Genomic DNA, 24,850 nt, shown 5'->3' on the forward strand with positions numbered 1-24,850 from the left:
CATATTCTCATTCTAACAGTGATGATGCTAACAGTAATGGCTATCATGGTATAACTCTGCACATATGTCATTCTAGAATTAGAAAAAGATATCCAGAACTTATATGTATTTATAGTACATATATTACCTCAGGTATCAATATACACATATGTTGAATACTAAATCCCTTCTTTCATTCATTCAGATTCTTTAGATATAATAATTCTTTGACATAAATAGTCCTGTAGTCTGTCTGTAGGGTTAGAAACATACCCATAGAGCCAGACATTATTATATGGTGGAAGTTTGAGTTTTCTGAACAAGTCTGAAGCTCTGGTTGCTTATTCTGTTCAAAAGGCACGTATTAAACATTTGGTAATTTAATTAAGTTTGATCTGGGGTCAACACAGTAGCATGTAGTGTATCTCAGAAGTAAGTTTATGACAAAAGGAGACACAAACATTTCAGAGAGCCAAAGTGACCCTCTGAAAGCGAGGTATAGTATGTATTAGAAGAACCTGGACCAAAGATCCTAGATCACTTTTGAATAGAGCCAGTTAACTAGAGAAGATGTCAAAACTCCCTGCAGGTTTTAATCCCTGATAACAGGATTAAATCTCTTGGTGATTACTTTGTTGGTACTTAGTGCTGAGGCAAAGCTGTCACACAAAGGTCAAAGGATAGAGCAGAGCCACGTCACAGATTTCATAACAGAGATAAAAAAGCTGACCTCAATCGCCCCTTTTCATTCTTCACTTCCCATCCCATTTCTACAGTGTCATCAGCTCCTGTTGTTGGGGGAATGGTATCATGCAAAGAGTACTAAGCTTAGAGTTAGGAGACCAGGGTTGGGGCCTGGTTTAACTGCTTGTGACTTGTGCCCTTAGGAATGCCACTTCCCTGAGCTCCAAATGGAAATAATTGTGCACATCTTTATGGAGAGGATCTAAAAAGATTATAAATAGGAAGGTGCTTTATAAACACCAAAGCAGCCTTTCCCAAAGTGCCACCGGTGGCATGTGAAATTGTTTTAGGTGGAACATGGACAAACCTTTAATCATTTTTAATAGTTATATATCCATATAAATTTATATTAGAAAAATATGAAAACATTATACCTGTGATTTCACATATATCTTAGAATAAGACTAGAAGTTATTTTTAGTGGCTTGAATAGTGCCTACATAATACGTGCCCAAAATATTTGTTGAATGAATATATAAATGAGTAAATGAATTTAAAGAAAAATTTTAACTAATAGTACAGGTACCATGTGACTTGAGCTGAAGTCTGGGAAATGCAGTTCTGAAGCAATAAGCAAATAGGAGGCATTTATTAGGTTTGTTGTTATCAAATATTTATTAAATAGTAACTATTTTAATAGTAACTATTTTAATCTTCAAGCTGAAAATGTCTTGCTAACTTAAGTGCAATATTTCAACAGTTTTGCAAGTATGGGAATTAATGATAAACAAATAATTTGGGGGTAAAAAGTTGACTCACCTGTGACAGAAAGGATGAATCTAATTTTCCAAAAATAGCACTTAAGGAAAAATCCATAAAGTGAATCACGATTTTTTTCAAAGGGACTAAGCAAATCCACATTATTACAGTTTTAGTCAGTGGCATTATCTGAGGCTTTTTCTTGGTTTCCTTTCCTCTTCAGTTCAGACAGCAGCGTTTTTAAGTACTAGAGAACTATACTATAGGACTAGAGTAAATCTATTCTAAATATGACAATACATTTCATATAGATCCATATGACATATAGAATTAAATGTTTTGAATAAACTTGTACTTCTAAGGATACACTGTTTAAAAGTCCATATAACAGAAGCATGTATTTGCCTCATACCTGAGATTTCATTTGCTACTAACCATATGACAACTGTATTAACAAGCTCAAGAACTCTGTGCTTGGTCTCAGTTATCTATGAATGGAGACAGTCCTCCTTTTCCTCTTTAATCTTTCTCAGAAAAAAAAAAAGTTCATGGTATTCCACAATTTACTAAAGTTTACCTAAGCTTTGTATTCAGTTTAGTCTTTTCCCTAATATTCATATTTTTGATGTTACCTAGTTTTTCATGTTTATTACCTTTCAAATTTTGATCAGGCACTGACTTTGTCTGCCTGGATTTCATCTTGCTTATTCCTTTGCAAAAACGATTTTGCTCCTTTCTCAAAAAGATTCTGTTGCTACAGAGCATTGATTGCCCCAGCCGTCCCACCAGCCAAAATGCAGCCAAAATATTGTGGATATTGACTGGGTATAGAGAAAATAATTCATTTCCAGAAGTGGTTAAGAAAATACATAAGGCAAAGGGAATACACAAAGAACACTTTCAACAGAGAATGATAGTACCAAAGAATATAAATAGTTAACACTGATAATCAAGCCCAGAAAGAATGTTCTTCAAAGTAACAGTGTTTAAACCTCACAGGAGGGCATACCTCCCAAATTTAGTTCCCAGGCTCAATTTCTCAAGTTACACATCCCCAGAATGCCACTGTAAGCTATCTCTGGTTTTGCTCCATAACATCAAAACGTGAGTGCATGTGATACTGAACTGACATACAGAAAGTGATTGTGTCAAAAAAAATTTGGCATGAGTTTTAATAATGATGAGTTCTTTCTGTTTTAAACAACCATTCAGAGAGCTACTTTAATCTCTACCTGTCAAATATAACCATGTGGAAAAAAGTCAAAGTGTGAGTCTAGAGAATGAGCACCCTACCCATTGCTTTTAAAAACGTCTTCATTTAACCAAGTGGTGTTGAACCAACATGTAGAACTTTTCTGGGTAATCAGGAGATGTCTCTACCTGTCCAACAACAACAAACATTTCACTGAAAGGGAACATTTTGGTGCCAATATAGAAATAAATTCTTTCCTAAATTTGGCTTGAGTCAGAACACACATCGAATGTAACAATGAAATATGGAGACCAATGGGACAGTGTGCAAAAAGAGTAAAAATAATCTACTCAGAAAAAAATAAGAATTTTATTTTTTGATTATTACTTGATAGTCAATCCTTTTAGGCTAGTTAATGTAAGATCAAAGATGGTGGATGATAATTACAAAATATATCTTAGAAAAAAAGAGCATTTTTTCCTGTTTTAAAATAGTTATTGAAATAAATACATAAAGATAACCATTACCCCCCATAGTTGCACAGGCTTAAAATGTTTGTACATCATAGTGTATAGGTATAATGCCAGTGGAAGCCATTTTCCTTTCCAAGAATTCCTTAATACTGTGCCAAGATCTGGCAGTACATTTCTCCAGCCATGACTAAGCACTGAGGTCTTATTCTTGGCCACTAAATCTGAAACTATAAAGGGTTCATGGCTCAGATAGAAGCTTGTACCACTTCTTTAGAAAAAGTATAAATATCTTCTAGAATGTACTTCGTTACAAACTGATAGTCAAAGGAAAAAATGAATCAGTAAGGAGATACCACTTCCTGAATGGCATTATATAAGGCACATAACATCCTTCGGTGCTGTCACATAGCTTCAATATTGGGACAGTATTATATAGGGGTGATTCAGTGCAACTTTACACAGACTGTTAAAAATCTCTACTAATTATTGTTGAGTGTTTTGTGGGGTAGGAAGGTAGAGGAAGAAAGTCTGAGTTTATAGTGTTTAGAAACATTGAGGAGAGGGGGGCTTTCAAATTCACTCAACAAACTAAGTGCTTTAAAATGCTTCCAAGTAGAACTCCTGCTTAAAATGAACAGCTAATAGTAATTTATAATCAGATATGCCAATTTGTATGCAATGTCCTGAGGTTCGGAAAAAATAGTTATAAACTATTTCATTCATTAAATATGTTATTATTATCCTTTCACCCCCAGCCTGGTTAGTAAGTCCTTTTTACACAGATAATGCATAGGTAAACAATAATGAAGGTCAAATGACCACAATTCTATAATGGTGGAATCCAAATTCCTAAGGTTGGTTAATACAGTGCTTGCTTTGGCAGCACATATACATAAGGTTGTTTAATATAGACAACAGAGAGGAGGAGGCTAACTTTTACTGAGCCTCTTTTGTGTACCATCTATTTATGGTAATGCATTTAATTCTTAAACATCATTCTGAGTAGGAATTAATATTCCCACTTGAGCAGTGAGGAGATTTCAGCTCTGGAGATTAATATACCTATTCAGGACCATTTAGGTAACTGGCAGAGGTGAGTTTAAGCCCACACAAGAATGCCTGAAGCCCAGGCCTCTTTTTGCCACACCTGGCTTTCTCTCTAGTTCTCTGAGGACTGTGTTCACACAGTATTTGATATTTAGAAATCATACCTCCTAGAAAGGAATCTCAGAAATTGCAGGACATTTCTAATGCATTATTAGTAATTCTGCTACATTTAACACTCCACGGAAGATTAAAAATGTCTTTCTAAGCTGACCAAGTCATTTACTATCATGACAAACAGTTGGCTAAAGTATCAGGTTATGGACAACTTGGAGATCTCAGCGCCTGCTCCAATCACAGCCCTGACCTCTCAGTCCAGAGACCACTCATGCAACCTGAAAACATGAGAGGGGCCTGGCTTGATCTGAACTAGTAACCTGCAATCGTGTTCATTAATTATTATTATTTTTTCTACTTTGCCTGCTTCCAAAAAGGATTTGAAGTGACTTGCTGAGAACAAAGATTGTAACAGAAAACAAATGATAAGTTTGTGAGATGTGAGGGATGGGAGGAGGTAACATAATAAATCTATTCTAAAACTTGAGTTAACACAGATTTTATCTGGTGGGATCTGACAGGATCTTGGATTAAGTTACATACTTGGGTGGACACAGAAATACTAGTATGAAAATCTGAGAGGCTAAGAAGGTTTTAAATAATCATGTGTAAGCAAACTGTTTAGCGAACCTTTTCTTCTGAGATACTACAGAGACACATACTGGGGGAAATGGTCCCACATTCCACATCAGCAAGACAGAATTAATAAGATTTTACTATAATAAACAAATAGTTTATGAAGTCAGTCTCTGTCTTCCTCTCTTGACTTCATTAAAATGTCAGGCAGTATATGGAAGGAAACCTAATACACTGCTTACCTTTCTAAAAGCAGAAGTCTAGTTATAAACGTGGAAGACTTTATCCAATATTGTGAGGACTAAGGAGTTCAATGTAAATAAAATTTACATCATAATTGGTTCACAATTTTAAACCAATTTTACTGTAAAACATGTTTTATAGGAGATCTTTTCAAATAGATCATGCTTTGTCTTACACAGATATTAACCATAGTTTAATCCTTTCTAGGTAGACCAGGATCACCAAGACATGAGGCAGAGGACATCTGGCTTGAAGTCAGAGAGATCTGTGTTTGAAATTTCACCTTTCTTGGTATTATCAACTGAGAACAGGGTTTGGCTAGCTGGGCATCATTAAATAAGGTATGAGGAGGCCTTTCCTTTGTTTGGTGAACTATAGGGGGAAAAAGGGTTTGTGAAATAGCACTTTGTTTTTTTATGTGCAAAAGTGAGGTAGGTCCTGAAAAGACCAGAGGGTTTTTTTAAATGTTAAGTGCCCTAGAGCTTTTAAGGCTGTTATACCTTGATTTTTAATGACAGATAAACATTTCATGTGTTATCATGAATATTTTATTATAAATTTTCAGTTTTTCACCTCTAAATGTTTGCTTTCAATTACTTTTTCTGATTTACCGGAAGTATTTTTAGTGTATCTTGATATCAAGATTTTGATATCAAAGTTTTGAGAATGCAAAATTACAATGTCAGCCAATGGGAGGGGGGATATTTGAATTTACAGAAACAATTTTATGCTCTCTATTAGGAATCTACCTATTGTCTATAATAAAGAAGAAGAATCTGGATTTTTGAACCACTTTTATAGTGACTGAAAATCAGTTGAGTATTTAAATAAAGTAAAATAAATGTTTCTTGGACTCTTAGATAATGATTTTTTTTTTTTAAGTGCATCTCCTTAAACATCAGTGAGGAACTCAAATCTCAGGAATTTGCTAACACAGACTAAGCAGAAGATTAGGACCACTGTTTAATGTGAAATGTGTTGAAAGTACATGCCTTTATTCTCCTGAGGACATAAAAAGATATTTAGACAAGTCATTTAGGACAGGAAGAATGTTTCCAGGAAAGTGAGGCCATAATCTTTTCCTTAGTTAAGCTTTTTTTGGTAAAATGGCACGTAAAAAAGACTTGGTTTCATTTGCACAGAGATTATAAAACAGTTTAATGTCTACATCTTGTATGTGTAGCAGGTCCGTTTATATCATAAAAGCCCAGTTTTGCTGTTTCTAATTATATTTTGAATAAACTGTCAAAAATATTTAGGTTTATCAACCTAAAGAATGATTGTCTGGTCTCAGAGAGATTAGAGAATAAAATGTTTTGTGAATAGGAGTATGGAATTCATTTTCTTATCAAAGGTAGAAACATTATGCCCAGAGTGTATCTTGACAAGTATATATTAGGCATTATAAGCAACGGGTTAAAGGACCTCCTGGTCATTTGGAGAAAGACAATCCTTTTATTGTGCTGGCAAGAATGCTTTTGGTTTCCTTTGCCATGAAACCTAAATGCCAGTGGAGGTTTGAGCAGAGTTGAAAGAGCTTTATACAATATACTCTTTAAGAGAATAATATATACCTGTAAGAGGAATTTTTATTTCCTAAGGAGATGAAAAATTACATGTTTCTTCATCATATGTGGGGAATGTACATTATTATCTCCTCCTGCTCGGATATAAATTTTTCTATCTACTTTAAACATTCTGCATATTTCTTGCCTAGTGAGTCAATTCTACCAATTGTGAGGGGGAAAAAGAAGCTCAGAAGACCCCTACTAATTTCTTCTAAATTGAATGGTAGTTTCATGGAGAAGTTTTCATTGAATTTATGTGATCAGATTGTGTTAAGTAGAACCAGACTATGGGGTTAAACATTTCCATATGTTATAAAGGCCCAGAACGTTTCCTGAAAGGAGACTCCATTCTGAACTCAGATGTTACCTGCTGCTTCCAGAAATGGCTGCAACTCCACCCCAATTTTACCCTCTCGCCAGCTCTATGTGTCACTGTCAGCATACGGGAGAGATGCAGTCCCCGGGCACTTCCTGCTGCCTGGGAGGACCCCTACCTCTGCCACACTGCTGGTTTCCAGCAACCACCATATATTTTTTTTCTCCCATCATTGCCACTTGCCTTCATTCTCTGTGTATGAATGAAGAATTAGGTACATGCAAGGAAGGAAGGCAAAGTTAACAAAATTCTGGAAATCTGATTCTTGGGTTAGAGCCACTCTGAGCCCTAGTGGGATCTACAAATGCTTCACAACTCACCCCTTGACGATACGACATTTTGGTGACTACAACCATCCCCTCTTCATTTTATGCTCCAGAAGTTTGTGAGACCTCAATGAGTCATGAAGAATCCAAAGTGATGATAAAAAAAATAATAATTGATATCTGAACAAAGGTTAGTATTTGACAATGGATAAAGATTGGTATACCTTCCCTTCCTCGGGGCTTTGTTGACAAGAACTGTGAACGTCGTCTTCTCTTACTAATTTTCCAGGCCAGGAAGTCAGTCCTTTGATTTGGCCCCAGACCAAGTCGCCAACGTTGAACGTCCTTGGCCTATAATGTATCAATTCATTTGAAGAGGGGGAGTCTGGATTCCTTAGGTCATCTTCACTACTAATGCTTTTAGCGTCTGAAGGGCTAGGTACACACCCGTTAATGCTTTTGGCATTAAAGTCTCCATTGTAATGGATGTAGTCTTTGACCAGAGAACTTTCCAAACTATTTGAGGAGCTCGGAGATTGCTCCTCTAGGACCAGGTCTTGCTTTGTGGTGCTCAGCAGCTCTCCAAAGCCCCGACTCTGTCGAGGTCTGTTCCCATTGATGTGTGTACATCTTTCCACAGTGTTCTCTAGTCTCTCCTTAAAACTCATCATAGTTCTTTTGTAGTTATTATACCTGAAATTTTCCTCCAGAATTTTATCCCCTTGACAGTTTCTTGATGGTAACAGTATTGGGTGCTGTTCCCCAGGCAGAAATGGCAGTGTGGAGACATTGTTGAGTCTTTCGTGACAAGGACTATTGTGGATATGGTCTGGATGATCTAAAAATTCCTCACACTTCCACCTGTTTCGCTCCCCTCCAGGGCTTTGCTCCCCATCCCACTGTTTTTTAGATGTGTGGCAACTTGCCGACTTGAAATATTCAAACCCATCTCCTTCATTTGAGTTTTTCCCATGGTCCAGATTGCTGGGCAGCCGAGCCCCTCTTACACTTCTCAGCCTACCATCATGATCAACACTGCCCATGTTTCGTCCATGAATGACCGCACTGACAGCACTGGGGAGACTTAATGGGTCACCAATTGAAGCAGTGAAGGCACTCATGGCACTCAGAGCTGGAATGGGGCTGATCTGAGTTGTACTGTTGACTGCAGTGGTGATGACAACCTGCATTCCTTTGCTGGCTGCATCAACAACTGCTTTGTAAATAGCATCTATGGAAGCATCACCTTGGCCACCCACAATGAGGCCATCCTTCACCTGTTGACCAAGAGATGGGTCAATCCGCGATTGCAACTCACAAGATGTATCTTGGAAAGGTGGAAGTGTAGTGTTTGGATTTTCGGGAAGTGCTGTGAGCCCCGGCTGAGTGCTTATTCTTTTGTTTAGGAGAGCTGCATCTTCCTGCATTCTCACCTTAAAGAAATAGACAGGAAGCAGTGAGAGAGAGAGAAAAAAATATTCAAGTCCTTAAAGAGAAAGACCATAATTTTAAGATTTACCAGAAGACAAACAAATATAACAAGGAAGGCAATATAAAGAAAGAACAAGACTCAAAAATGAAATTAAAAGTCACTCTGTATAGAAAGCCTTATGTCTTGATTATATTTGGGTACTGTTTCTTTGATTAAAACATGTAACAGGTTTTTTTAAAAAATCATCATTACTAAACACTCTCTAGGAAAACTAAAGTTGAGGTGGTTGGATACAAAATGTTTCCAGGTGGGCTTCCCTGGTGGCGCAGTGGTTGAGAGTCCGCCTGCCGATGCAGGGGACACGGGTTCGTGCCCCGGTCCGGGAAGATCCCACATGCCGCGGAGCGGCTGGGCCCGTGAGCCATGGCCGCTGAGTCTGCGCGTCCGGAGCCTGTGCTCCGCAACAGGAGAGGCCACAACAGTGAGAGGCCCGCGTACCGCAAAAAAAAAAAAAAAACAAAACCAAAATGTTTCCAGGTGATGACTCCATGTTTTCAGTGTCATTACAGGTTTTGCAACTTGGAATTCAAAGAGAGAAACAAATCTGTCACCAGCACAGCTCAAATTAAAAAGGAAAGTAGATTTAAAAATGATTTCTAGCTCACTGATATTTCTACTGATCTAAGTGAAATATAAGATAAAACAAAACAAAATACATATACCCCTTTCTTAACAATAAACTATTTCTGATATGACACTAAATTTTTGAAGTCTTTAAATAGGGTAGTAATGCCTACTCTTGAACCTTACCAGGCCACTGCCTGAGGGACACCCCCATGCTGCCAACAGTGACAATGGCTTGCTACAGAGGTGATGCTTAATTGGGAAGTGGTGAAGGGAGGGAATGCCCGCCAGGGAAGAATATCAATACTCAGGACAGGAATGATGAGTGCAATTTGAAAAAGTCCACAGGTTATTCTAATTTCACCAACCTCAGCTAAGAATTGCTGCTATAGACCCTTGATACTTTGGATTTTTCCCCCACAGTGATCACTCCCTTCCTGTCTTTATATCCTTTCCTATTAAACCAGAACCTGGGATCTATCAGCACACAACTACACTCATGCCATTCTCCCCTTGTCTACACCTATTAGATAAAATCCCAATCTTGGATCAATTTAACTCCCTACCTTATATATCTATATGTACAGTGAGGATGTTGAGTATCTATCCACAGGAACTTATGGCTTCCAACCACAGCTGGGGGCTTACGTTCCCATCAATCCTATGATTCTCTGGTTAGGTATCACTCCCTCTCACAACTATTCAGGTATTTATCCACTTCCTCAAGCCAGCTGCTGTACCATATCCCACAGTATTCTTAGGAAATGACCTTACTTAGAGATAATGAAGTTCACAGGTTAAGAATTCTCATAATTCTTATACTCTGCTATTCCCTGCCTTCCGGCAGCACACACTTCTCTGCAGTATATGTGTCCCTGATCCTGTCCTGCTTCCCAGTGTAAGAGGAGCCCCTTCTACTCTCTGAGAGTCGTCCTCCATTCATGTTGTGGATCCCAAGCCTCTCCTCAGGGATCTTGCCTTATCTGTTACCCCTTTTCTTCTTTATGTTCAATCTCTTCCACTTTTTTTGGTCTCTTTCCTTTAGCATTCACCTATGTGCGTGGCTTCCATATTTTACAAGTTTGCATTCAACCTACACCCGCCTTGGGGCACTACCTTGTTTCTCGTATGTTCTTCATAGTTAAGTTTTTGAAAGTTTTTGAAAGGGTAATCCATACTCTTTCTTTTCTCATCCTTACATTCATTGCAGTCTGCTTGCTGCTCCCACAACTCCACCAAAACTGCATTCCACCAAGTCACTGGTGATGCTCTTACTGCTAAATCTAATGGAGTCCCTTCAGGCTTTATCTACCTATTTACTCAGTGACATGGTTGAGCACGTCCTCTTTCCTTCTAAATTCTTTTATTATATAAGACATATATGAACATTTTCTCATTGTCAGAAAAGAGAACAGCTTTCATCACTTCCCCACCCAAATCTGTACTTCTGCATGCCACTCTGATGCCATTTCCTTCTCAGAAGTAATCAATGTTCTAGTGCATCCCTGCAGACTTGTTTTTAATACCTTAAGGTGTGTAGGTGTATATCTAGTCTCCCTTCTTTCTTCCATTCCTTCCTTTCTTCCTGCCTTCTTTCTTTCTTTCACATAAATGGTATTGTATTTTAGTATTGTTCTATAATACTACAGTTTTGGAGCTCTGTAATCTTGTGGATCTTCTATATCAGATTATATAAATCTACCTAATCTTGTAAACTACTAGATAGATGGATATAGCATAACATTTTTTACTATTTCCCTCCTGATGGTTGCTTAAGTGGTTTCTAATTTTTGACGCCACAAATCAAGTTGTAATGAACATTCTAGACTGTGCCCTTTTGTTCACATTTGAAGATTTCTCTAAAATAGATACATAAAAGTTGAACTTCTGGGTCAAAGGAGGTGTGTGTATATATGTATATGTATACATATTTTATATGTATATAAATATATGTATATATGTACATATTTTATATATACATATTTTATATATATAAATATATATATATTTTATATATATATATATTTTTACCCTCCAAAAGGACTATATCAGCATACAATCAGACAAACATATATCTGAAAGAATCCATTTTCCCATGCCTCTGTCAGCAAGGGATATCATCAATCTGATGAACATAGTAATGTTGTAATTTATATAACTCTGATTATTCTTTTCATGTTTATTACTAATTATTATTTAATTTTCTCTGAATTGTCTGTTCATTTCTATTGCTCATTTTTCAAATCAATTATCTTTTTTCTTCCTAATTTGTAGGGGCTTTAAAAATATTATGAATGGGAATTATTTGCTATTATTATGCAAGCATTTTCTGCCAGGTTGCCACCTGTCTTGAACTTTGTTTAGAATACCTTTGGTCATACAGATTTTAAAGTTTTATGTATTCAATTCTGTTACCTCTTTTCTTTTTGACTTCTTGGTTTTGTGTCTTGCTGAAAGAGGCTTCTCTACCCCAAGATTATTTTAAAATCTTCTATATTTTTTTCATGTATTTATTTAGTGTTACTCTTTCCATCCAGCTCCTTAATCTACCATGAATTTATTCAGTTTGTAGAACTAAAAGAAGACCATGTGGCTGAAGCCGGGGAGAGAGTGGTGAGAGCTGGGGCTGGAGAGTGAGGCAGGGTAAGCATGTTAAGGATGTGGATTTTAATCATGGGAGCGATGGGAAACCACAAAAGGGTTTAACAGGGTAACATGATCAGTTTTTACTAACAGCTCCAAAAGGACCAGTGATATGCTTTAGACAAAATAAAATGCTTCACACAAAAACCTGGAATGTTTAACAATATTCATTATTGAGAAATAATAGTAAGTAAAGGTGAAAAGGTACATAACTACCTTCTTTCGTCTCTTCCCCCCCAATTAAGTAAAACAAATAGTAAATATTGTTTTCTACTAAAGTAACCCAGGGAAGGAGAGTACCTGAAAGTTCTGAAACAGACAAGCCATGGGGTTATTGTTAGCTGGGCAAGGAATTGTGGACTGTCCTTGAAAAGCCTGGAGATTCTGGTACCCCTGAAGAATCTGCTGCTGTTGCTGAGTTGGAGGAAACATCTGATTGTTGTTTAACAGCGACTGTAGATGAGTCAGTTGATGGTTATTCAAAGTACTGTTTATTGAGGACATGTCACCTATAGTTTGAAAAACATAAAATATAAGTCAATGTGATTCTTTGGAGGTTCTATGCCTATCTTTGTTGAGGATTCCTAAAACAAAAACTAAAAACTAGACTTACATGGTAATTCTTTTTTCTTTTTCTCCTCAAAGTCTTACTAAGTGGTAAGGAAAGAGTAGTTTTATTATTTAATTTCATCTTTCACAATTAGTGTTTTGAATTTGTATCATGGAGAGACAAGTTAAGTCTTTGGTCTATCCACTAGCCAATCCTTATATATTGATTTTCAGTGTTATAGAATTCCTTGAAACCATTTTTGTTAGAGCAACTACAATTAAAAGTTAAAATTAGTCCTAACTGCTTTAGCAAGCATAAGTATTTGACAAGATAGTTAAAACAAGTGGGTCTGATCAGGCCTGTTTACAAAATTTAGTTCTCAAGCCACAGTCATCAATAAATACCATCAAATAAAATCAGATTTGGTCTAGAAATATGTATTTTGTTTTGTTTTAATGTGTATTTTTTATACAAAATATGTATTTTGTATTTTGGTTACCTAAAACTAAAATTGTAAAGAAAGCTAATAATACAAAAGGATTCATTGTCACAGTCATTAAAAATAAATATTATATAATCAGATAGGATTAGTTAATAACTACATTTATATTCAAAATTCAAAATTAACTTGTTTTGAAATTACACTGAAATTATTTTGAGGATAACGTCACAGAAATTGCCCTATAGCTTGAAATCTGTAAATCTGTAATGCTTTGTAGGTTACTTAACTACATTGATTTGACCGCCAAATAGAACTAATTAAATTTTTTTGTAAAGGTGTCCATGAAATCTGGAAACATATTTTTTTAAGATACTGAAGATACCCTTGACAATATCATGTATATTTGCCTATGTTTCCAGACTTTATGGACATCATCTCTATACTTTATATTACAATTACTCACATCAAACAGCTGAACATACTTGACATTATTTTCTAAATTTTTTGAGATAAGACAATCTACATAAAGGATTTTGTTTTTAAGCCACAAAGTTCTAAAGAATAATACTGTTTGGGAAAACCTAGCAGTAGCTATTGGGGCCTTCTGTTTCCTTGAACTTGGGCAAACTTTAACTTTGAATGTTATTATGCCTTGCTTCTTATTTTGCTGGATAAGCATTTAGTTTTGTTTATTTAGGGATCACATGGAAAAACACTTCCTCAAACCGTTTTCATCCACAGTGCAGCTGCTCATACTAACCCTGTGATGCCACACCAACTAAAATTCAAATAAATGTTATTTTTAAGGTGCACCTGTGCTTTAAGTATTTGAAAAATAAGACTCTACTTGGCTTAAGAGAATGATGGGTAGGTTAGGTTTAGGTGGCATCAGAATTAGAAGGGAAAGCAGATTAAAATGATACTTAGTATTGCTAGAATAGGGGGAAAAGGAAGAAGGCATTTTCATGTTTGTATAACTATGGTTGTGTGTGGGTGTTATTATATTTAGTTCCTTAAGCAAGCTGTGACATAACAAAAACATTTTTAAAAATAGTGTGACAAAATGGAGTTTTTTTAAAAAGGAGAAAATGAATTAGAAAAACGTTTCTTTTGTAAAAATTTGTGAAAAAATTTAACTTACCAAGCAGACCTGTCCCCAGTAGAGGGTTAAGTAGCTGTGGCACCACAGAGTTACTGTTCAGTTTAGCTGGACCAGGTGTATTCCCAGCATTATTAGATATATTCAGCAATGTTTCTGCCATTGACACCACTGCTGTCCCACCAAGTGTTGAGACAGTCAGTGCTGCCACTGCTGATGATGTAGTGGTTGTGGTAGTGGTTGCCTGGGAAGAAGTTGCTATGGAAACCTCTGGATGATTAGCGGTGTTGGCCGATGCCGAGTTCAGGACACCTCCCAACAGCTGGGGATTCAAGGCCATTAATCCTGAGGCCCCAGTGACAGCTGGGAGGAACAGGGGGTTAAAAGTAGTGTCACTGCCTGCAAAGCTTGGTAAAGGGTTCCCCAGGGGGCTGGTTAAAAGGGTCTCAGCTCGGCTGTTCTCTGACTGATTGCTTGGCAAATGGTCTGGTGGGGCTGTCATCTGTGTTAATGAGGGTAAAGGGGTATTTTGCTGTTGCAAAAGATCTGAGATGGTCAGATTGAAAGATGGCAGGGGAAGCATGGCAGCTGCGTGGGCTTGGTTCTGAAGCAGGGCTGCTAAGAGTTGAAAGTGAACAGGCTGCAATACCTGCCCATCCATGTCACTGGAGAGAAAAGCTAAAGCAGCGTTTACATTCGGGTTGAGAAAACCTAAAGGGTGGAGGTTGATCTCAGACTTGCCTTCTCCTGCTGAAGGCTGGAGGATATTTAATAGATTCTGGTTTAGGAGATGCTGTTGATTCACTGGCAAAGAGATAGGTAGAGAACTGAGGAGGCTGGGGTTCAAGGGGTGTGGAAGATGGTTGTTTGAAGTGCTGTTGGATGGAAAATGAAGTGCGTGCTCCTGGCCAACAAAAGGAAAATCACTCCCAATGGGCAGCTGACTCTGCAGTGGGTTTCCAGCTGCGGTGGTGACTATGACGCCGTCTTGAAGGACAGATGTTGTCTTTGTGATGGCAGGGTGGTTGGTGCCAGCTATGGCTATGGAGGATGATGGTCCTGAACCGCCTAAAAGAAAGGGAAAAAAACCCACTTATTAATTATGGATGTTAAGGAAGACAGCTCTATAAAAATACATCAAGATACATTTCAAATAATATGTTACATGTCCTCTGTAGATTCTAGCCAGATAAACTGTAATTAGAGATGATTTGACATGTTAATGAAACTAGTTTGACTTCATACTTCTTGACTTACTTTGAACATGAATATATTGAAGAAGCTTAGTACTTGAAGCAATACCTGTTTCTAACTATCAAATATTTTGTCTTTCACAACCAGACAAGGTGAAAATGGAGGAAGTTGTGCTGTAGTCCATTCAATTGGGTAGATAAAAGTAACAATGCTTCATTTTTCAAAATATATTTTTACATTTAAAAAAAAGTTTTTGTTCTATATTTATAATACCAGTACTTTCTTTTAGTGGAAACCCCCCCCCCCACATAGAATATGCATGAGAATACAAAACAGAAAATAAAAAGTACCTATGTAGATAACTATTAATATTTTAGTGTATAGTTTTCTGGGCTTTTCCCACCTATATGTATATACATATGCAGACATATATATACATGTTACATATATTTTTTAACAAGAATGGAATCATATTGTTTTGCAGCTTTTTTTCATTTATCAATATATTGTGAATATCCTTTCATGTTAACTATAGATCCATTTTACTAGTATCATGGATGGATATACATAATTGATTCAATCCATTGTTGTGGATATTTCGATTGTTTACAATCTTTTACTATTTCAAGCAACACTAAGATAAACATTCTTATTAACTCATCTTTGCCAATATGCTCAATTATTTTCTAAGGGAAAATGCTTAAAAGTGGAATTCCAGGGACAAAGCGTTTACATATTTTTAAAGCTCTGGATAGACATTGTCAGACTGCCTCCAGTGAAGCTGATCAATATATATTCAATTTATATTTCTATAAACAATGTAGGCAGCGCTCATTTTTCTCACCAACACTGTGTTTTATCATTATTTTTAAATCTTTGTCATTCTAATAGCATAAAGATACTTTATACTCATGATTCCTTAAATCAGACCAGTCTTCACCCAAATAGCATTCTTTTTTTTTTTTTCCAAATAGCATTCTTAACCTTGAAAGTCTTATGTATGCTAAAGATGTATATATTAAAGTATACTAAAGTAATGCATATTAAATTCAGGGAACTTAATAATAAAATTTCAGTTGTGTATTATGATTGTTTTAGTTGTTATCAACCAAGTTACACAAAATAATTACCTAGAGAACTCAAAACCAAACAAACCAATGTCTGGACCCTATCCAAGACCAGCTGAAAACTCATCTCTTGGGGTACAGCCTGGGCAGTAGTATTCTTTGAAATCACCCCTGGTGATCCAGATGCACAAGGGGTGGGGTGGGGAGGGTGAGAATCACATTCTGCTGAAGGAACCTACAATCATTTTTTTGAAAAATGTCTTACCCTAAAGAAATGCATTGTTTCATTTAATACATGCATTTGGCAAATATTATAAGCACATACACTTAATTTATTAAAATATTAAACATGTATATGTTATTATGAACAATACCAGTGTTACTGAAAATCTAAAATAATTCAAACACTTTACTGCTGTGCTACATGTCATCATAACAAACTTTATATTTGACCACCTTACCATTGAGGCCTTGTTCAAATACACAGAAATGATTCCATAGTTGTAATAGTAGTACAAATATAACTATATATTATTCTTGTTTCCTCCTAACAGACTACCACAATAACTTTTCCTTTCTGACATAAAAACTCCATACTAATATTTTAAACCATGTAGCATATGGATTGATCATATTTATTGATCCAATAAAGTTTGGCATTTATACTTTGATTTTTTCATCATTATATATAACACACAAATGGACATCTTCCTGCATATGAAACTTTCCTACCTTTGAATTTTTTCTAAGGAAACTCATTGGCATGATTGTTGTGAGACTCAAAAATAGGTAAGTGAAAGGCTTGCAATGTGTAAAAGTATACAAATAAAAGGAGTTACCATTGTCATCATTATTATTGACATTAGTAGCTGCAGTTAGTTGTGATGACATGGTAATAGTAGTAAGTATAAATCAGCATATCCAACATATATATCTGTATAGCACGACTTTGCAATTTTTCCTAGCTGTTGTGGTCTTTTTTTTTTTTTTTTAAGCTCTGTTTCATTTAAAGGAGACAAAATGCCGAAGTAGGCATATGGTATACAATTCTTTAAATATTAATTCAGATTTGTAATAAAACAATCAACACCTTATACATTTCATTGCTTCTTAAATCTTTCTGCTATTTCCGTTAAATAGGTATGTGCCTTATTTGCGTTTGGAATCCATCTTTTTAAACAAGCTAATAAAAACTCTTATTTACTAGTAATCACTATCTATGGCTTTTTCCCCATCTGTTAAATAATAACGGCATATTTAAATGTACAGATCACCCATTCCTTTAATCACAGTCAGAGTACATTTTCAAAATACTCTAGTGTGTATATGACAAGGCTTTGTAGATGAAGGATTTCTGTAGAGGTTATTATTCTTTTATCTTTATTTTGTAAGAGAGAAACATCCATATTGAGGATTCATGAAAGTAGTCATTTGGGGACATTATTCTAAAAATTCTCCATCTAAATATTCTTGAGGAATGACAATAAAGAAAATATAGCTACTCTGGGTATATTTTTGCATTACAAACAAGAAGCGGGTGAATACCACAAGCTTCTTAAGGCTAATATGAGGATCAGGCATATTTTTTATTTTCTCTAATTTTCAACACACCAATTCAACAATCAAGTACACTCTACTGAACAAAAGGGTAGAAAAGGTGATACAAACAAATAAACAACAACAACACAACACCCTGCCCTTTCTTTAAGGAACTCAGAGTTTAGGCAATGTGATAAACACACAGATCTCTCTGTCTCTCTCAAATATACATTTTTTGAGAGCTTATTACAAACCAGGAAATTTTAAAGCTCTTTTCACGTATCTAGTATAGCTACAAGGCAATATGCCAGGAACAATAGCAGGTATATAACAAGGGGACAATTGTAAAACTGAAGGTGTCAGGAAAAACTAAGCAAGTGGTAACATTTGATCTGGGATTTGAGAGTGGAAAAGGAGATAGAAAAGGCTTCTAAGTAGAAGCAAAGTAATTTTTTAAAAAGGCAAGGAGATAATAAAGTGTATGGAGGGTAATAGAGTCCTATGTATCCTCAGAACAAAGAAATATGACTGAAAATATTGTATGCTGCTTTCCTACACACCCAAGCCCTCCCACCCATGGTTAAACCTGCTGCCTTAGATAAGCAGTGAAGAAATTTAAAATCATCTTTCTAAACCATTAAAGGCAAGGATCACTTCTTATTTCCCTCCGTATTTACAAGACCTAAGAGTCTCTGACACGTGGTTGGCATTCAAAAAGTGTTGGTTGAATCAATCTATTAAGATCGTAAAACTTGCATTCAACTTCTAGGAATCAGATCACTTGATGCTGTGTGTGTGTGGCAAGTGTGTATGTGGAGGAGAGAATACCACCCATTTGTGGAGAAAAGTGAAAACTGACTCTGTAGGGTATGATTGGTCCAATGCCAGGAGATAAGGGATGCTGGAAAGGAGATGGCTGAAAGATGTCAAGTTACTTTAGAAGACTCCCAAGTGTGCTGGGGAGTTAAAATAATCTTATGGAGGAAGATGTCCATCCCAAAGTACTCTGAATTCTTAAAGTCAACTCATTAATGGTTGGGGTCATTGAAAGAAGATCCTGAATTTTTATAGCAGGAGGGAAATTGGAAATTGCTTATTTCTGAAGCACTTAATCTTGAACAGGCATTCTCTGGTGAACTTACTTCATAGTTCTGCATAAAAACCTGTGGTCTGTTGAAGCATGTAGGGAAAAAGTGTTCTTAAAGCTGAGTTTTCTTTTGGCAGCTAAGATGTTTTGAGCTTAATCTAATGAGGGAGAGAGTTTTTTTAAAAGAGTTTTTAAAATAGCAAACTATTCACTAAACATTTAGCAGTTAAATAACTAAAAGGCAGCTGGGAGCCTCGAACAAGTTAGTAAGTTGGAGAAGTCCTTTAATTAGAAAAAATTATTATTTCACACCAGCCAGCAGCACCATGAACTGGCATAACTTCTTTTTCTCATTGTTTCTGTTACTTTTAAAGAAGTAGGAAATAAGACTGGAAAGCCATCCAAATAAACTTTCCTGGTGTGAGATCACATGCCTAGACACCCAATCAGACACTGAGATAGTCCAGTACAATTAGGAAACAACAGTGGTAGCTTTTTCCAGTGGGGTAGATTTCCAGATATAAACAGTATTCTTTGCACACACATATAATTTATGATGTGTGTGTGTGTGTCTGTATATGTGTGTGTATACAGAAATAGCATCAGTAATTTTTTAAGGATTTTTTAAAGGATGTTTTCCTATTACTAACAATTTCATTCTTGAGGTGTTTTATTTGCCTCATTTTTTAAACACTGCTTTTCAAAACAAAGGTAATGTCTACTTCTTTAGAGTTATTTCTCTTCTTCGTCACCAATATTCTTTGAGAAGAGTCATTGTTCATATCATGCTAAACTCTCTCTTGGTTAGTCCTTAAGTATTAATAATATTGTTGTACATGTCTTTGTATGTGTACAAGAGAGGGCATAAAGCTCGTTCCAAATGGACCAATAGGTGCTTTTAAAATGTCATTTTACCAGTTTGATCTATAGCTTCAATTTTGAATAAATACTACTTAATGCTAGAAAACTTCTTCTTAATTGATATGCCCAAATACTGGTTTTTATCCATAAATTCAAGAACCTAAGAAATACATCATACGGAACATACTCCTTCACTATTTGACCTTTATCATTTGCTTTGGCAAGTGTACTTTAATTGCAAACAGGGTCAATGATAATCCTTAATAAAAACGAATGCTTCTAGAGACAAGAGAAAATATCATGCCCTAGTGAGTCTAATAAATATAATTCACTTTTCAATCCCATGGAAATAGTAAAATTTTCTCTTCTATATTTAAAGGATTTAAAGAATTGAAAGATAACTTTTATGAGGTCTAGATCTTCCAACAAGATATTATTTTCCCAAGCCTTAGTAATGACAAGGTAATATGTATTTACAAAAATATACCAAACTCTATCTTTGTGTTTTGGATCCTGTTGTAAATTCCTAGCATTCCTTTACCAGGAGTAGGCAGGAAGCCCTAGGGACTAGTGTCTATTTGTTCTCCATAAGGAAGGGAGGGAGGGACCCAAAACCAACACAACTTAGGAGAAAAGGAAGAGGGGAAAGGGATCAGTGGCAGTATCTGAGGAAATACTCTCCACCCTCAACAGGGCCAACCTCTTAGGGAAGAGGAAAGAACAGTGGAAGGACTGTAGCTTGAATCTTGGAATATGAGGTCTGAGTGATTATGACCCTGTTGAGGAGGCGAGGCCAGTCTTCGGGTGGTAATGGGGTCAGACCAAAAACAGGGTGTTTTACTACTGATCACTTCTGCTTCCTTTATTAATACATAGAATTACTCTGAAAACTGTTGAAATGAAAAAAATTGCTTGAGATTTTTCACTGTTTCTCAAGTAACAAAGATTTTTGGGTTTTTTTTTACAAATGCTTTTTATCACATTTTTCTTAATATTTATTGTAAAGAAGCAAATGCTGAGAGAAGAGGTTAAGTCTCTTGCTTGGTAGGATTTCTGTTCTCTCAAAATGCTAGAATAACTGTTAAAATGCTCCATCCATCAATATACCAACTGGAAGTTTATCTCATTTTGTTTAATGAGCAGAGCAAGTAGAGATTCTAGATTATGAATAGTTAACTTTGTATCCTTCCATTGTGACTATTTTATTTTCAGTGTTAAACAGTGCAGAGCACATACTAGGTATTCAATAAATATTTGCTGAGTTAATTACCTCATGAATATTCTAAGACAGTGCTTAGACCTATTTAAGACTGTAAAATCGATTTAGTATGCCCCCAAACCAGTATATTTTGATAAATGAAATAGAAAAGAAAAAAAAAAGAGTACATTGCATAACTGGGATATTATTTTGTGGAAACTGTTTCTGTTAACTTATACATGTGAGTGCTGGGTCATGTTCTGCTGGTGGGTGATGAAATCATTTCAGTAGATCATGACTGTCATAAAAAAAAGAAATAGAATAAGATAGGATAAGATAGAATGGGATCTAAAATGTCAGAGTGCATCACACAGAGTGTTTTTTTCAGGAAACTTTTGTTGTACATTCAAAACATATCTCTAGTTAAATGGAATGCAAGTTAATTTCTTGCCGTGGTTAAAAGTAAAAATAAGTTTGAAAAACACTGCTTTAGGATCAGGCCTCTCAGTTGCTCAACTCCGTGGGGGATGGTCTATGGAGTTGTGTTCCAGGAAGCATGTTTATCAGACTCTAAAGTGAGAGGTATCCCTGTGGAGTCGTGCAGCACAGGAGCTCCGCTCTGGGGCATTTGTGATAAATACTACTCTTTCTTATACCCGTACCCATGGGTCTTGGATAGATATTTAGAATTTCCCTGGACTAGCTCCTACCCCAGGAGTATCTCAGCAACTCCTTCAGACTTCTGTTTGTCTAGTTCCATTCCTAATCTGTAAAAAGTTGAGTTGTTACTTTGACTTTGCAAGAAGTATAATTCTTAGAAAATAATTTTTACTCTACTCTTTGCTTTGTTAGCATTAATGTTGTTTGATATAAGTTCCTTGAAGGTAGGAAGTTTATGATTTGATTTATTTAGTACTCCATGCACGTGGAAATGAAATTTATTTTGATGACACTAGGAAAATGTTTAAGAATTACTTTTAATGAGTCAAGTCTTTGTAGAGTTGACATTACTGCCTAGAATTTAGGTACTTTTAGAAGCTGCTTCAATGTTCTTAGACCACTTGATTTTAGTAAATAATAGCTTAGGCATCCCCTTGAGAATTGAAGGATTTCTAGTGATTTTAGAAGTGAGCTTAGTGTGTTGCAATAGAATAAAATTCCCCCAATTTGCACACTGGGACAATTTATTTCTTGAAAGGTACAAAATAGATCATTGAATCAGTAAACATATCACACCACTCTGAGTTGTTATCACCTTTGATTACATAGACTCAGTGTCTAAATTCGAACATATTTTAACTCCTCTTTTTGTACACAAGGAAACATTAAACCTGGAATATGTAAACAAAGCAAGTGGTGTAACCCTGATATTAGGAAACCTTCTTAAACAGCAAGACACTGCCTGTTGTAAAAATAACTTACAGCAAAGAAGAAATGGCTCATTTTGCAAAAATTTAACTAAAAGAATAGACATAGATTTTTATCACATAATCAAGATTTTAATATAGTTTTGGTATTTGGTTAAAAAACAAGAGCAGAGGGCAAGTGTCAACCTAGAAGCCTATGCATCAATCAGGTGAGGTGTAAAATCTAGGCATTTAAAAACTTGGGTGGAAATACTTTCAATAGCAATTATTATTAATTCAGTCACAACCTTAAAGGAGTCTCTGCCTTTTTTCATTCTACATAAGTCTATAAAAGACTAGAGGCTTATTTCCACACAAACGTCCCATATCCTGAGACAGCTAACATAGAACAATCCATCCTGGAGTATTTTTATCCCATAATCTTTTTACAACTATAACCTCAAATGAAGGAAATGACAATTTCCCTTTATTTTCTTTACTGGCATGCTCTGAGAATAAATACATACATAGAACAAAAAACCAAGCTTGCACTTTGCAATATTTTATCCAAAGCATTCTTTTGTGATCTCTTATTTTCTTATACCTACCATATTAGTGGCTGCACTGAGTTTCAATCAAATGTATTTTGTGCTGAAAAAAAACCACTTTCTTTTCCAGAGTTAAAAAAAAAATATATATATATATATAAATATTCATGAGCAAATATTTATCCATAGGTTTATTTATATTCTTGTTAGTCAATGTATATCTTTAAGAGTTAAGGCAAATAAATGATTGAATTGTTTTCTCTTTTGGTACAAACTCATACTCTGCCCTTTCACAGGACTACATTTTCATGTGTTTTAGAAGAGTTGATTAAATGTTTTTTATTAGAAAAGAAATGAGAATATAAAAGGCATTTTAAAGTGAAAAAGTTATATTTAATGACTTTATCATATTGGAGGGAGGTAAGGTTCAGTTATTAAGTTGGTTAGCAGAATAATCTAAATCTTTTTGCTTCTTTGAAAATTGTGAAAACCCACAGGGCCATGGAAGGATGGGTTGTCATGTGGACACTGACAGGGCTGGGTCCTCTGCAGAGGCCCAGGTTACTGGCATGTGTGTTTTTGTTCTATGGTAAACAGGCGGGCAGCAGTCAGAGGCCCAAAGAGGCATGGACTTGATGAAATTTGTCAGTCAGGGGTACTGGATTTTGAATTCCTCCCTAAACCAAAACACCACAGGACACGTGCTGGAACCACTTAAGTGTTGAAACTTATCTCACTTCATAAACTGAAAGTTGCTTTAAATGTACACGAGTGATGGATTTCAGAACATACCTGCATTCAGCAGTTTGAGTGTTTGGACTGAGAATCAGGAACTGATTGGGGTTTGGTTGCCAGATCCACCAGAGCTTTGCTTTACAACTTGAGGAATGTCACCAAGTATCCTACTGGTCATTTTCTAAATCTGTTACATGGAAATATTAAACTTCACTTGTAATTTCATATCCAAAAAGCTAATAGAAACCTGTAAACTTTACAATGCAAAGTGTTTAGAGAGCTTTAGTGGAAAGGCAATTTCAAAACACCAAATAGAATTAATAAAACCTTGTATATTCTTAAGTTTTAGAAATGTTTTCTAAGCATTTCATACCTTTAATCTGATTTTTTTTTTTTTACTACTTTGCCTCCGATTCTCATATATGAGTTTTAATACATTTAAAATATGGACTGGTATTCACATATAGGCCTAAAAAATGAATATTTGGGCTGTTTATGATAGAAAAACTTTCTTTAAAAGAAGTTTTTGAAAACAAATAGCCAATCGAATTAAACGTTTTCAGAGTGATTTCTGGTCTTAAATAAGGTCTTAATGTAACATTTTTGAGCTGCTGCTCAGGAGAGTGGGGAAAAAAGGCACTGGATTGAGCAGGAGGTCACTTGAGTTCTGTTCATGCTCCATTACCACAAGGAAGAGTTGGGCGATGTTACCTGTGGGTCTCTTTCACCCTCACTGCGCTATCACACCTGGAATGGCAGGGCTAGCGTCTGCAGAGTTGCCTTCTTCAAAGGCCTATTGACACATCACCCACTAGGAAACCCATTTTTATCTGAGTGAGGTGATACAAATTCATTCAAATAAAGGTTACCAAATGTTATTCACAAATGAGGGGTAGTTCTTTTGATACTGTGGACATTTCATCTGCATTGGCACAAACATCCTAATTATTGTACACTAGGATATTAGAGTCCAAATAGAGAAGGCAAAATGACTGACTTTTGTCTAAAAGTGCATCAAAAGTTTACAAACGTAGTTCCTAACATGCATTGGTATGCTTTGATTCACTATCTGTTGGGTATTTTTAAAGATTTGAAAGTGAAAACAGTATTTTTCACAACTAGATGTTTCAAATGAAGAACTTATGCAGCTGGGAAGAAAATGGATTTTAGAATCAGATGAACCTGAGTTCAAATCCTAATTCAATTAT

The 24,850-nt window shown here is 35.8% G+C and overlaps 1 protein-coding gene across 1 annotated transcript in view; it reads right to left on the reverse strand.

Annotated features, from left to right (window-relative positions):
- MBD5 (methyl-CpG binding domain protein 5) overlaps positions 1–24,850 on the reverse strand; it is a 405,640-nt gene that overhangs the window by 15,515 nt on the left and 365,275 nt on the right. The window contains exons 14-16 of the mRNA XM_060152942.1: positions 14,110–15,135; positions 12,277–12,485; positions 7,502–8,710 (exon numbers count right to left, since the gene is read on the reverse strand). Of these exons, the coding sequence (XP_060008925.1) occupies positions 7,502–8,710; positions 12,277–12,485; positions 14,110–15,135 (2,444 nt within the window). The remainder of the gene's footprint in view (positions 1–7,501; positions 8,711–12,276; positions 12,486–14,109; positions 15,136–24,850) is intronic.

This window comes from Lagenorhynchus albirostris, chromosome 6 (assembly GCF_949774975.1).
Source record: "Lagenorhynchus albirostris chromosome 6, mLagAlb1.1, whole genome shotgun sequence".
NCBI classification, from domain to species: Eukaryota; Metazoa; Chordata; class Mammalia; order Artiodactyla; family Delphinidae; genus Lagenorhynchus; species Lagenorhynchus albirostris.